The sequence below is a fragment of the Sphaeramia orbicularis genome, chromosome 9 (assembly GCF_902148855.1).
Source record: "Sphaeramia orbicularis chromosome 9, fSphaOr1.1, whole genome shotgun sequence".
In the NCBI taxonomy this organism is placed as follows: Eukaryota; Metazoa; Chordata; class Actinopteri; order Kurtiformes; family Apogonidae; genus Sphaeramia; species Sphaeramia orbicularis.
In genome coordinates this window covers 18068639-18083527 of record NC_043965.1, presented here as the reverse complement: position 1 = coordinate 18083527, position 14889 = coordinate 18068639, and the positions used below count along the sequence as shown (strand labels likewise).

The 14889-nt window shown below is 38.1% G+C and overlaps 1 protein-coding gene across 13 annotated transcripts in view; it reads left to right on the top strand.

Moving 5' to 3' along the window:
• camk2b1 (calcium/calmodulin-dependent protein kinase (CaM kinase) II beta 1) overlaps window positions 1-14889 on the top strand; it is an 82028-nt gene that overhangs the window by 39235 nt on the left and 27904 nt on the right. For 10 of the 13 annotated variants that reach the window (XM_030144315.1, XM_030144312.1, XM_030144321.1 and 7 more), the window contains exons 7-12: window positions 2515-2617; window positions 3762-3845; window positions 3981-4075; window positions 5221-5343; window positions 5551-5634; window positions 6414-6456. In XM_030144315.1, coding sequence (XP_030000175.1) covers window positions 2515-2617; window positions 3762-3845; window positions 3981-4075; window positions 5221-5343; window positions 5551-5634; window positions 6414-6456 — 532 coding nt within the window. Of the gene's footprint in view, window positions 1-2514; window positions 2618-3761; window positions 3846-3980; window positions 4076-5220; window positions 5344-5550; window positions 5635-6413; window positions 6457-9292; window positions 9389-14889 lie in introns of all 13 variants that reach the window. The other 3 variants (XM_030144313.1, XM_030144308.1, XM_030144307.1) reach the window with 1 other exon arrangement.

Below are 14889 nucleotides of genomic sequence, written 5' to 3'. Positions count from 1 at the left end.
CTGTCATCACTGTGCTTAGCTCTACATGCATGTCTAGCTATACATGTACTATATTTATGTGCTAAAGAGATGGCGAAGAATGGGACTGCTTATGTCAAAGAGTGATGGTGATTGCTGCTATTTTGTCTGAATGTTTGTTATGGATGTTTTGCGTTTCATTTATGCACCTTTTGACTGCAGTGCTTGCTTCATCAGTATTTCCACCCACATCCGTTTTCAAAGATTATCTTACTGCTGCAGTGTTGGCAAGTTTTAACTTAGAGTAAAGCCTATACAAGTGGTAGAGCTAGGAAAATGAGATGACACGAGGTAGGCGCAGTGCCTTAGGATTACTGGTTTGCTCACTCAGTCTCATTCTCTCTTTGCTCATTTTCCACTTTTTCACTGATGGACTCAAAGCCTATTAGACGACTCTTTTAAATATCTGCTTTAAATGCAAAATATTGCTGTGCTGCAAAACAAATTAGCCTTCGGTGGCTGTTGTGAGCAGCGAGAAGAAGGGAAAGGATGCAAAGACACACTGCTGCAGTGCAGAGGAGGCAGTGACAGTAAAACAGCCCAAAAATAATGTGAGTGTCCTCATTTTCTCCATATTGTAGTGAAACATCTGTATTGTGCATTTCAGGAAATAGCCATAACCATCTACCTGGTAGACAATAAAGACTACATTACCCTTAGATCCAGTGGAAATGAAAGAAAATATCTAAAACGGAACAACCTATTGTGGGTTTCTTTTTAATAAAAATAAGCATCTAACACAATCCAAGGGCAGCAGCCACATTTTGAACTGAATCCAGTATGGAAATGTCTGGCAGTGTCAACAATTACATGCTAGCTTCCAAAAAAATCTGAAAAAAAAAAAAAAAAAAAAAGAAAGATATCACCTTCGCTCTTGAAAAAAATTAAGTGAGTAATTTTTTTCCAGGAGTCATTCTGGTCTCCCTTTTGTAAGTTATGTCTTCATTGATAAGATTTTTGGGATAATGTGATACATGGGGCTTTGAATCTCATAAATGATTGAGCGCTTGTTTGTCTGAGTTAGACTTTATGAGCTTGTGTTTACTGAATGAAAAGGGTTTTTTTTTGTTTTTTTTTTAATCTGGCAGACAGCTCATCTATACCTGTATATGTGGTTAAGAAATTAAACTAACGAAACTGTCAAAGGGTTTTATTTATGTGAATATTTCCTAAATTTTAGCAGCCATTAGTAGCTAACAGTATCTGACCTATTAGCATAATGTAACTGCATAACCTAATGTTACCATTAATGTGGCATTCAATTCAGCTAGCTATTGTGCTTATATATTATGTAATGTTGGCGTTACTGTTATCAAACACAACTGTATGTCCTAACATCTAGCAAATAACTGAAATTACTTGATGGTCTGTGTTTTCAGAAGGTTAGCATTAGCATTAGCTTGGTGACTTTCACCCATAACCTCTTCACAGTTCCTCCTGTAGTGTAGATATAAAAACAAGAGGGCAATAATAAAAAATGCCAAATACGATGATTCAAAACAGTAGCCAACAAACTAGTAGTTGATATCACAGTGGCTACATTCACTTCTTCCATACAGTCTATGGGTAAAATTATATTTTACATCAACGAATGCCAATTATAGCCAGTATTGTTATACTGAGGCAAAAATACAGTGCCAACCCCAGATACAAAACAGGACTGCACACACAGGTCCTTGAGGATGTTAGATAAGCAGTACTTGTAGTAGGGAGAGTTTAAACCTTAAATGGGCAGAGCCAAATAACTGCGCTCTTGCTTCGTAATGATCAGCTTGAGATCAGTTTAGCAACAGTGGAAAGAACTAGTGTTGTCACGTCTGTTTGCAGTCCAGATGGCCTTCAACAGTCAGTGTAGTGCTAACATGTCTGTGTTGTCAGTCTCGTGAGCTAACCTACAGATTTTCAACATCTTGAATTCCATGAATACAAAGTCTTTGTTTTAATGTTTTCATGAATGTTTATCTCCAAAGTGCTTTAATTGTTATTCAAGATTGCCAGTTGCCATCACAGACATTGATTAAGTAAGATTGAGAGAATGTAGAGTGAGACAGAGACAACGAAGACAGGCCAGTGGGGATAGCAGCCCATTATTAGAGCCCTCATCTGACAGAGAATAATGAGGCTGGATGCATTATCTGGGCCACAGAGATGGAGCCTATAGACCACAGCGCACCACATGAGACTATGACAAAAAAGCACTGCAGACTGCCTGGGTTTAACCTTCTGCTGCAATGTTCACTAACCGTTATCTTGTAGCTTTTATCTATCCCCTCTATCTATTCAAATGACATTAGTGTATGTGTGTATCTGTGTTTGTGTATTTGCGAGTCCTGAATATAGATGTGGATATTCTGTGTATACCCCACACCCAACTCTTTGCATGTTTAACAGGCTCCCTCTAGCTTGAACTCGACTTGGACAGTGTACCTGTTTTCTATCTCGATGCTCTATGACAAAGTTTTTCATAACATTATGTCTATTTTGTCTCCTGTTTAGCCTGAGAACTTGCTCTTGGCAAGTAAATGCAAGAATGCAGCAGTGAAGCTTGCTGACTTTGGCCTGGCCATTGAGGTGCAGGGGGATCAGCAGGCCTGGTTTGGTAGGTATAGAACATAAAGAAGGTAGTTACGCATTCTAGACCCACTTAGACCTCTAATAGCGTTACATGTAGGATTAAAGTGCTCTGTTGCTGCAACACTATAGATTTGTCAGCTGGATTCCAGAGACCAGCCAGGTCAGTATAGATCTGAAGTGATGGGAAGTGGTTGTTATGGACAGCATGAGAGGTAGCTTCATGAAGTTAAAAGTAACACGGAAATAGTAAAGCTGATCAGTTGTACCCTTTTCCCTTAAGATACTATTGGTCACGTGTATTTAACAAAAGTGTAAAGTCTTAGTAATTTTATGGCTGCATTACACAACACAGATACATACTTACCTTCTTAGTATGCAAGTAAGTAAGTTCTAATCATGTGTCATAGCTGTGACTACCTTTTTTCATCTTTGCTCAAAAGTTTATGGGTAGCAAATACACAAGTGGAAAAATTAGCTACCATAAATGTGGGTGCCTCTCTTCTAATATGTTTTACAGATTGTACATGGTAGATTTTGCCTAAGGAACTTCATCAGTCAGAAGATCTTTTTTCTTTCATTCATATATATATATATATATTACTAGTGAAGGCATGCCAGGAAGCTCAGTTGAGACATCATCTGAACTAGCTAAAATACTGTTTTAGCCCTTCGTAGATTATGATGTTAACAGTGATTATGATGTTAAAACATACACATTTTAACTGCAAATTTATGTTTAGATGATGCTTTGATGAACCTCCTCATGGCAGTGAAAGTCGACTTTGTTAATAATTAACTTACTTTGATGTGCCAGTCAGGTAGTTAGTATGATACTGATATTTGAATGCTTTTGCTTTTGTTTTTTGGATTCTTATAATTATTTTATGCACTCTTAAGTAAATCTGTTGGCATAAACCTCGACATACCCCTAAATTGTTGCTCATATTTTTACAATATTAAATAATATTAGTACTTGTGAGAGGTATTTTCACATGTCACCTGGTTTTTGGTCACAAATAACTGTGGCCACTAGTGATAGTAAATGAAGGATGAACCACTTATTTTTCTTATTACCTTACCTTAAACTTCAAAAACTGTTCATAAGAAGGACATTCTGTACACAAGCTATTACCTTGAGTGTCTCAATTACTTGTGTGTTTTCACGGCAGGATTTGCCGGCACACCGGGGTACCTGTCCCCTGAGGTGTTGAGGAAGGAGGCATATGGCAAACCTGTGGACATCTGGGCCTGTGGTGAGTTACACTGGGAAGCACACACATGGAGGATGCTCAATGATTATACACAGAAAAAACAGAAATACACTGAAGAGATTCTCTAACAAACTGTACACTTTGTGTTGTGCATGTGTGCGTGTTTGTCTGTCTCAGGGGTGATCCTCTACATCCTGCTGGTGGGTTACCCTCCTTTCTGGGACGAGGACCAGCACAAGCTGTACCAGCAGATCAAGGCTGGGGCTTACGATGTGAGTTTGTTCTTGTGTGAGCTGGTGCATGAGCTCTCTTTTCCTCTACTCATTCTGTTCTCCTGCTGTAAGGCCCTCCCCTGTCTTCTGACTGCCCTCATTCCTTTTTGGTAGTGATTATGTAACTCAGTCACCTCATTCATATTTCAGGGGGTACAAGAGAGTGAGCCTCACCTTAGATCACATTTAACTCTGTGCCAGATAGAGAAAAAGGCAGCATGACTCTCAAGTGTGACTGGCAGTGATTTGTAGGTAATAGGTTTGAGTATCGTCAAGAATCTGGCAATATGATATGTATCATGATGCAGGGATACGACTTAGTATATTGCAATAATATATGATATGTTGCGAGTCTAATTTTAGGTAACCACATTTGTGCATAAAATCTGATTTGAAAATCTGACTTTTTAAAGCAAAAGAACAGTGAGATTTGTAATTATCATAGTCCCTGTAATGTCCAACAGTTGAAAAATACACAAATCCTTCTGCAGCTTTCTCCTCTCTGTCCGATTAAAAAGACTAAATATAAATATAGGTGACATTAAGCTATCTTAGTTTTCCATGCTTCTTTGTTGAGCCACCGAGTAGAGCGGCAGAGTCATGACTGACTAATCCAAACAGTGTTTGAGGCATTTGTAGTTGCAGATGTCAGTTATGTATTGAACCTCCCAACTAAATCTGCATCACTGTAGTTTTTCAGCGGTGTGTCCAGAGTCCTGTCTGACCACTTAAATTACAATATGCTGAAAGATAATTTTAGCCCCTTGATGCCAAATAACTACCAACTACTGCTGCTTTAAACACAATACAAACAGTCATCTCTCAAATCAATACAGTGTTTTGGGAATCTGTACAGAATTTAAAACATGATTTAACAATACATGAGAAAATAACATCTAATTAATATTCCAATCACTCCAGTCCCTTGTGAAAATGGATTTTTTCAAAATGTTACTTAGCTGCACATTCTTGATTTGACTTGACAGTCAGCCAGCTTCCTCTAAAATTTTACACCAACATTATTTTTGCTGCAAATGTGTATCGCTTTCCATTTTCCTTTAATTTGGCACATCTGTGTTCTACCTCCTGAAGAATAATGTGATGTTTGTGAAGAATATGAAATGTGATTCTGATTGTCTCTTCAGTTCCCTTCCCCAGAGTGGGACACAGTGACTCCAGAGGCCAAAAATCTGATCAACCAGATGTTGACCATCAACCCAGCCAAGAGAATCACTGCTCAGGAGGCTCTCAAGCACCCATGGGTCTGCGTAAGTGTCTCCTGCAGGGAAATTTCACAGCAGCTATTTTTCACATATGTGACAGTAATATATACTGGGAAAAATGTTCTACTCAGATGAGCAAGTAGTTGGAATCAGTGAAAGGAGATAATCTGAATTAACTGATATCTGTTCTCGTCTTTCTCTTCCTAAACCTTCCCAATCTCTCATCCTCATTTTTTTCCTTCCTTCTCCTAGCAACGATCTACAGTGGCTTCTATGATGCACAGACAGGAGACTGTGGAGTGCCTGAAGAAATTCAATGCCAGGAGAAAACTCAAGGTTTGTTTTCATATGTGCCCTCTTGCACATCTAACACTTCTACTGTAATAAAATCTTACTGTACAGCTAAAGGTAAATACTCAGCTAAATTGTCCCAATTATAAAATGCATGTGTTACTTGCAGATGGCATATGTATTAAAGTCTATCCTCCTGCCTCCACCACAAAGGGTTTATATTAAAAGGCGGTTATCCTTTATGCATAGTTTCCCTTCTGCACTGATTCGCTGCTGGCAGTCAATGTGGCTACAGCAGCTTAGTTATTGGAGTTTGTCACTGTTACCCTGCTGCTTTTGGACAGTCTTGGCATGGCTCAAATACCAGCACATGGGGAACTGGAAGCAGAAACGCAGGTGGCCACGAGCAAATGTTGGACCATTAAACCAACATGTCATCAGCATGAACCAATTGTCTCTGGCTTTTCACATTTAAAAAGAAATGTCGACTGGCAAGGTTTAACACTCAGCTGTGTAAGTGGAAGCTGGTCAGCTGTTCTGATAGTAGATATATTGGCAACTATTTCAGTGCTGTGGTGTATTCTCAATTTATTGTAATAAACATGCAAGAAGTAATCAGTTCTGTTTCTTAATGATGTCTCCAGAACACCAAATATCAAATAAAATATATTACTCTGTTCTGTTCACTCATGTTTATCTATCTTCTCCCCCAAGTCAATTTCATTTTTTGGAAACATTTCTGTTCTGTTTAACAAAAATCAATTAATTCTTTGTGTAGAACCAAACCAAAACTGAGCAGGGGTCCTTTTTTGTTTTCTTTGCAGGGAGCCATTCTTACTACCATGCTGGTTTCTCGAAATTTCTCTGGTAAGTGTTGCACAAATGACTTGAATCTCTTAAACAGTGGATCTGTCATTCATATCATCAGATAAGTGTACCATAACTCTGTAAATGGTTCATATACTGTATGCAGTATATGCTAAATGAATTAATTATTGTGTGCATGCTAAGTACTGTAAAAAAAAAATGAAGTCATTGTATAGACATTATAGCCTTTAATTGTATACATTTATTCCAGCTTTGGGCACAGACTCTGCTCTGTTTGTTTTAGGGTTTTATATGTTCATTTACGCCATCATTTCAAAGTTTTTATGTTCCATTCCTCCAATTTGTGGCATGTGAATTTTAACACCAATAACATGTTGAAACAGTCAAATGAGGAATCTGAAATGTATACTTCGACCGGATATACAGTACATTTAGTCTAAAGTTTTATGGAGCATGCTGTCAGAAGCAAAGTCACATTTCCATCTCATCTTGGTGCATCTTCAGTGCTTCAGTTATTTTTGTTCAGATTATTCAGGTGTTTTGATACTGGGTCAGTTAACCATATATACATATATCTAAGAGATGCATTTTTAAATGAACTTAAAATTTTGAAAAATCATATTCAATTTGCTAAAAATAAAATGAAAATAAGATTTAATTAAATGATTGAAGAGCAGATCTACAGTTTTGGTTATTTTTGTCACACAACTTATGTGTGACATGACCTCTCTGGTTGCTCCTCATATTATCTGTGTCTGTACTGTGTAGGTACACCATACTTTGATAATCACATTTGCTCTTGTGGTGCTCACAGTATTACAATTATGTGGGCGTTCAGATTGAAAACAACCCTGCTTTATAAAATACAAGTGGTTACATTGGCGGGGGTGTTTGATTTCACTTACAGTACTGGAGAGAAGATGAAATACAATCTAAGAAAATCCTGTCTGAGTAATGCTAAAGACACCAATGACATTATTTTACAACTCTGCCTAGTTATTATGGTAGCAGTAAGTCTAGATTGTGACACAGTGCCTTGAGCTAATCAATACTACTGCACTGTTTTCTTTACAAACCATTCTACTAATCTAATTTGCAAAGACAGTGCCTTTCTTTGTGGTTTGGAAAGACATGAGCCACATAGAGTGGTCCCATTGAATTGTGTGGGATGAAATGAGTTGTCATTTTTCATATAGAGATAATTTTGGTGTTAATGTGACCCAGAACAAGACTATTTGAAGTAAACTTTAAAATGTAGACCAGTTTTTAGATGCTTTCTGTTTTTAAACTGCTGATATGTGGCCCCAGATACATGTAAAGAAACACTGAATTTGCATTGCAAGCTGTGGATTTGTCTGTATCTGTGTACTTGTCTTTGTTGTTGTGTATGTCTCTGTGATAGAGGTCTCTTTCTTGAAGGTTTGAAGCTGATTTTAAAGGTTTGCTGTTACAGAAAACCTTGTACATCACAACACAGCTTTGGAGACCCAAGAAACTCTTTCCTATTCATGTGTCCTGTAAATACTGGCATCCAAAAATTCAGTGCTTCATAGTTTTTTGTTGAGTTTTTTTTAAGTGAGTATTTGGTAGAATTGTTGTGGTCAGTGAAATAACAGCTCAATGATGTTAAAAGATCTTACTTTTGAGCATCCAGCAAAAGTCAGATTTTGTACAGTCAAGCTTGGATGAATCCAATAATGATTCCCTCTAATGAAATGAGAAACACAGTGTCTGTATTCATGTACAGTATGTTTATTCCGTATATGAAGATGTTTGTGTCTACTGGAGCAATGTTCATGTGTCTGTGCAAGCATGCTGCTTTAGTCAACATGACTCACAGTAATCGTTTGGATGCTGCAAGCTTTGCAATAGGAAATGGTCTGAATATCTACTACTACACAACGTCTCAGGTGTAACTCACCCACACACAGATGCATACTGACCTAGGTGTATGGCATGACTGTGCCAACACTCAAAAACCCTTTCTCTTTTTTTCCCTCTCCTTAAGAAATAGTACTTCATTGGACGTATGAGGTCATCAGACGAATGAGTCAGGCAGAGAATGAGAAGAAACCAAAAAACCTTGAGGACATAATGCTGTATAAGCTGTAACTTATTACATATTATCAACACAACAGCCAACCTCCAGGCTTTGCACAAAGACTTACTATTTCATCATTATATCTAATCAGTCATGCATTAAACAGACTAGTGATCAGTGTCCTTTCTGACACAGAAGCCCCATATACGGTGATACTTTACATTGTTGTGTGGGATGTTGTAGGTTACAAGGATTTGAGGCAGAAAGCAAGACAGTAGTGCACTGCAGACTTTCCTGGGAGCTGCAAAACTAAAATTCACTAACACTGACTAAATTCTGTCTTCATCTTCATCATCATCAGCACCCTAACAATAATGTAATTTTCAGGGATTCATAACCACAACGTGTAATCATAAACATCAAAGAGTCTCTCATGCAAAGTTACATTTGTCCCTTTGTGACATTTTTTCTCTGATGACCTGGGGAGATTCATGTAAGGCTGTTTTGTTTTTGTTTTTTTCTCGAAGCTATATATTCAGTCTCAGTGTATATGAACACTTCCCCTTTTTACAATTATTGAGCTCTGTACTTTTTGTGTCTTACGTGTTTTTTCTTTTTCCTCATCCACTACTTGCTGTATTTCTGACTTATTCCCTCTTGTCACTTTCCTGGCTCTTTGACCTCATTTCCTTCTTGCTCTTTTTCTAAATGTCACTACTGCCACTACTCCTTCATCTTAACACACTGTTCCTTATCGATCTCTGTCTTCTTCCTTTGTTCCGTCTTGTAATGCTCTTTCTCCCATGTGTGACTGGGTATTGGACTCGTTAACAGTGGGCAGTAGGCAGACCACCGCTCCAGCCTCTGTCACTGCGGCCGCAGCAGCTGTGGCTGCAGCCGCCGGCACCACCGCAGGGCTGGTGGAACAAGGTAGCATGGTGGCTCACCAGGGCATGCCACCCCCACCTCCTTTACCCTTCTCTGTCCTCCTGTCTTTTACTCTTCTTTCATTTCTTTTCCTTCCATAATATTTCTCTCCCTTTCACTTTCTCCCTTCTCAGCATGGGAGCTCAGAGCATGATGGCTGACCTCATTGCAACATATATTTCTCATTAACTCATCAGTAGCATTAGAGGTTTCCATCTACAGTAACTGTCTAAAATGTTTGTTTTTTATACAACATTGTTACACTACAGCAAATAGATGTTGTTCTATCAGCTGAAGTGAGGCATCTTAGAAGGATTTTGACTATATTTTATATTTTAATCAAAGAAAGAAATAATTTAAAGTCCTTTCCAAGAAATTCCTTCTCAAAAATTCAGTTGTTTGATTGTAATCTTTGATTTTCACTGCGCAGAAAGATGTCTCTGCAGAGTTTGGCACTCTCAGGGATTTCCCACATTCATTTACTGAAAAGAAAAGATTTCTATGTTCTAACCAAAAATTTGACTTATGGACAAAAGTGCCTGCAGTAATTGTGTCATCTGTACTCTTTTTTGAGCCACTCTTTTCTGCAGTGTTTCAAGAATGATATTGAAAACTCAAGTGGACGGCAGAACATCATGAAAAGTTATTTTTTTCAGTGAGAATAGAGAAGATGATGTTCATTTATGGTTATTTAACTTTTCAGAGTATTTGCAGTACGTTTTAAGGCAACGTGACTGAAGGGGGTCTTTAATTGTATGTAATTGGCAAAGCATGACAGATGCCATGCATGAGACAGACAGATGTCTTACCAACAAGATTAAATAATCATTTCAAGCCTTGGCAAATGTGGCTCCATCATTAGCTTATGTGGTATCTAATGACTGAGAAAAACTGCTTTCCACTTCGAATCAGAAATACATAAATGGACATTTAGTGAGTGTAATTTGAGGCTTCATAATATGTAAAAGACTTGGATGGAAACCCAGCTATTGCTGTCTTTTTCCATAGTAACGCATCCGGCACTTCCTGTCTGAGATCTGACAGGCCACTGTGCCATCAGTGCTCTGCAATTACCAGTGACCTAAGTACATCCTATCATCCTCATCTCCAGATCCAGCTACAGAGCATGACCTCAGCCCAGCCACACATCTGTCCTGTATCTGCTCTTCTCTTTTTTTCCTCATCACCTCCCTCCTCACCTTCATCACATTGTCATTCCATCCTTTCCTTTTCCCTATAGTCTGTCATTTCTACCTGTCTGGTCACATTCTCATGTCACCTTATGTTTCTCTGGAAATCCACTTGAATCACTGTCACTTTCTGCAATAACTTCATATTTCTCTGTTACCTTTACTCCTCTTTCCCTATCTCTTCTTTTCTCTGTCTGACAATGACACTGGAAAGTTCACCCCTGTCACTTTAAGGACGGAAATGCCCAAGAGCTGTCCATGAATGCTGCATGGGGCACTGGACAAGTGCATGCGCTGCAACACGAGGATTTGATGCATGGTGAACACTGTAGAAGATGCAAGGCTGGGCTGGTTTTCAGAAACATAACCTCAATACAAGAAATTAACATTTAAAGTTTGTGCTGAAGCGCTCATGTAGTTCACATGCACGGTATATATCTTAAAATTTGGAATAAGTAATGCAGAATACTCACAAGGCAGTTCACTGCTAAAGGTCAGTGGTGGTAGTAACTACATGTAAGAAGATAAAGAAATTAAACAGAAAAATGTACTTTGGCATGGCTCTGTTCTGGGAGCTCCTCGTCCTTCTTTGCAGCCATGGAAAGTCTAAGCAGGAAGTACCCGGCTTCCATGTCTTCTGTGAACATTACATACATGGATGTCAGGGCAGGCTTTAGTGCCAACATGGCATTAAAGGAGTGATATTTTGCTTTTTTTAAATGGAATTATGCATTTAAAACATTTCCCTGTGGTCTTCATAAACTGTAAATGCTATGCTTGTGTCTGAATTCTTCATTAATTCAACTCCACAGATCCATCTTCAACCCTATTTCTGAGTAATGACACTAGAAAGGTTGTTTTCAGTGCTGGCCCTTTAAATGCACGAGTCACTTCACGCCCCGCCCCCTGCAGGTTGTTGACCGTGCTTTTTGTCCTGTTCAGCCACTTTTGTTCGTTAATACAACCAACAACTGAACATTTTAGGTAACTGGCTTGAAGTTTGGACATATTTTCAGTATTTACTACAACTGCTGCTGCTGATAAACAGTTATGGCGTACTTGGAGAAATGTTCATCGGAAGTCTTGACCTTATATGTGCAATTGTCATGATGTAACTAGTTATAAAGCGTAACAAAATAAGCAGGAATTGAAATGGGTTGTAGAAATCCACTCGATTTTTGCCAAAATGAATATAAAGATAGCTTTGCAGCACCTGGAAGGTTCAAATTCAAACTTTTTGAACTATTAGGGTCCAAATAAACAAATAAATGTACCAAAGACTAATAAAAGTGGGTTTAGCAAAATATGACTCCTTTAACTTAGATACAGAATGAAAAATGAGAAGAAGAGCATGGTGGCACAATATTAGTAATATCATAGTAGTTCACATATGGCACCCTGCATGAGATCAGCCAATAGGATGTGCAGAATAGAGTCATGTGATCCAACCTGGCATTGCAATCAGCTGCTGTCAGTGATCTACTGAATTGTGGGCTGAACTTGACTTCATGGCCTTCTTGCATTAATTCTATGCTCAACTGGTAGTTATAAAATTGGTAGTTACTCTTTTTTTTTTTTTTTGTAAAAAGCTTATGTCTAGAATGTAACAGCCAATCAAACAATATAGGAAGTCATATTCATAAGAATATTTAATTCATTTAATATTTAACATTTAATTCACAAGAACAGCTTTCAGGGCTGGAAATTAAATTAGATTTTGACTAGAAACCTCAAACATTACTCAACAGAGCAGATTTGAACTTATGTTTTTAGGACATTTCAGGTTTTTCCTGGTTTAAAGCAGTCATTAGAAAACTAATCCAAAAGTACCAGTAACTCAGTGCTACATTACTTTATCTAAGTAAAAATTTTACATGACTTACTACATTTTTAACAGGGTAACTAGTAATTTGTAACCTGTTCCATTTCAAAAGTAACCTTCCCAACATCACTGATGATCTGTAAACATCTATGTAACCTTCATTATAAACTTCATACTCTTTTAGAAATCAAAATGAAGGCGCAGTATACTATCTAAATACTTTGAGTTTAAAGCAGAATTAAGCAATGTATGACCTTTTACTCAAATTAATTTGCAGGTGTTAGTTTATTTAGTCTATTATTTACACAGTGAGTATTTACACAGAGTAACACTGGGATCTCATTGTGGCCTTATTTTGCCTCAAATCAAATGTATGTCAGGTATTGATTTGTTTTTATAAGTTTCTGCCTTGGTTGGATAACTTCTCATAAAATACTTGGAAATATATCTTAGCTCAACGTACTGTGTTCTGGGTACATGACAATCTAGTATGGAACCAAGGAGGGAGTGGCAGTGTCCTTATTTCTATGGCCCACTGGGACTCTACAGTCCTCTCTATGTCCCTCAGCCTCCACTCAGCTCCGATCAAATATTTATAGTGGGCTGCCTCCCCCTATCAGCCTCAGTGTGCCTTACTGGAGGCTTTGCCATATCTTGCATATTAACACACAAGTGCAATCACCTTGCGGTAGACTTTACCCAGCCCTCTTGCAGGTGTATGGGTAATGCATCTGGGTAGGTGTCCTGGTCATGCTGTGTGTATGAAAACATTGTGTTCCATTTCCAGAGAGCGCTTTTCTGGTTGTGTTATTACATCTTAATCTTACTGTGAATCCATGCCCATCCTTGCCGCGCTTATGCAGTGGTGCATCTTGCGTGAATTAGTAGAAATTTATCAATGGTACTTTTGTTTTAATTTCTTCCTCCTCTCTCTTCTTGCTTCATGTGTAATTTGTGGCAAGGTAAGGAGTGCCCCTTGCTTCTCCACCTCCAGTTTGAATTAAGCTACCTTTTGATTTTTCAGGTATCCACAGAGGTTTCCGCTTCATCATTGGAATCCAAGCCATTGTTTAAACAACTTGGTACAGAATTGTATAGAAGACCCATTTTGCCATGTTTTTGCATTTACCCTTTTAGCACCAAATTTGTGTTTGGAAAAAAAGACCAACAAAACACCTTATTATTTCCATTCTTCCTATCCTTTTTCTATGAAATTCCTCTTTTTTTTTTCAAACTTCCTGTTTACTGCCAGGCCAAAGGAGAGTATTGAAGAGTGATCTCAACAATTCTGATACCGTTTCTCTTTCTCAGTAACAACCAGACTTTGGAAGGAGACTGAAGAACAGCATAAACCATGCACATTCATGCCACTCTGCATCTCTTATGTAGGCTGTCTTTATCACTTCCTCGGCAGCTGAAAACACAAATCACACTTAGAGAATGAAGTGCTTTATCACTGAAACAGAAAAACAAGCTTGGTTAAAGAGTGGCAAAGATGTATTGCTTTATCTTTCCTAGATCCCTCTTGATCACTGTCTCACTTTTCAAGCAGTTCAGAAAGCCTATAACATCTGAAACTAGAATGCACTAAAAAAGTAAGTCAACCAAATGCTCTATCTGCCAACAGAAGAAAAATAGAAAAGTCCAGGACTTACATCTGATTTGGCCTTGGCCTATGCCATCCACCAAGTTTCATGTAAATCATTCCAAAAGACCTTGTGTAATTCTGCTTCCAATATGACAGATACACAGTATTGAACATGTTCATCCTTTGCTGCGGTAAAAAGTTAACTATCAATGATCACTTAAAAAGACTGAACTACTGTATGTCTCATCACAGGGCCTTAACTGCCCTGCATTGTCTCAAAAAAAAAAAAATACTACCATAGCATTGTAAATATTCATGGAATTCAGAAGTAGCTGAAGTAAGACATTCTGCGCAGTTAGTGTTCAGAGAGAGGAAGAAATAATGGAGGGAGAGGCAGAGGGAAAGAAGAAGAATATCAGACTGCCAGAAATAGTGTTTTATGTAATACGGCTGGCTGCTGATGTGATTGCATCTGATTAGTCTGAAATTGCACTCAGCCCCTTAAAGTCCCAGTAAGGATTACATCTACGTGAGAAAGAGAGAGAGAGAGAGGAGGGTTCTGGGACTTGAACTTACAGATGATTGGCCTGAATTATATACTGACAGCTGTGGCTCCCAGTCTTAAAGAAGAAAAAGGAGGTTCAGTCCAACTTTGCAATTTGACACTGTATAACCATAATAATTGCATCCTAATTTAGAAATCTTTTCATAAAAGACATCTTGATATGAGAGCTAATTGAAATTCCTTGTTTGTTTTTAAGTTCATAGTGTATTCCAATGTAAAACAAATGTTATGAGAAGAGAATATGTGGAAAAAGACATCTGTAAAAAGCATGGGTACAATGTAACAAAGTACTTAGCTCTTATACTACTTGGTTTCTGTTTACTGCTTTATACTTCAGCT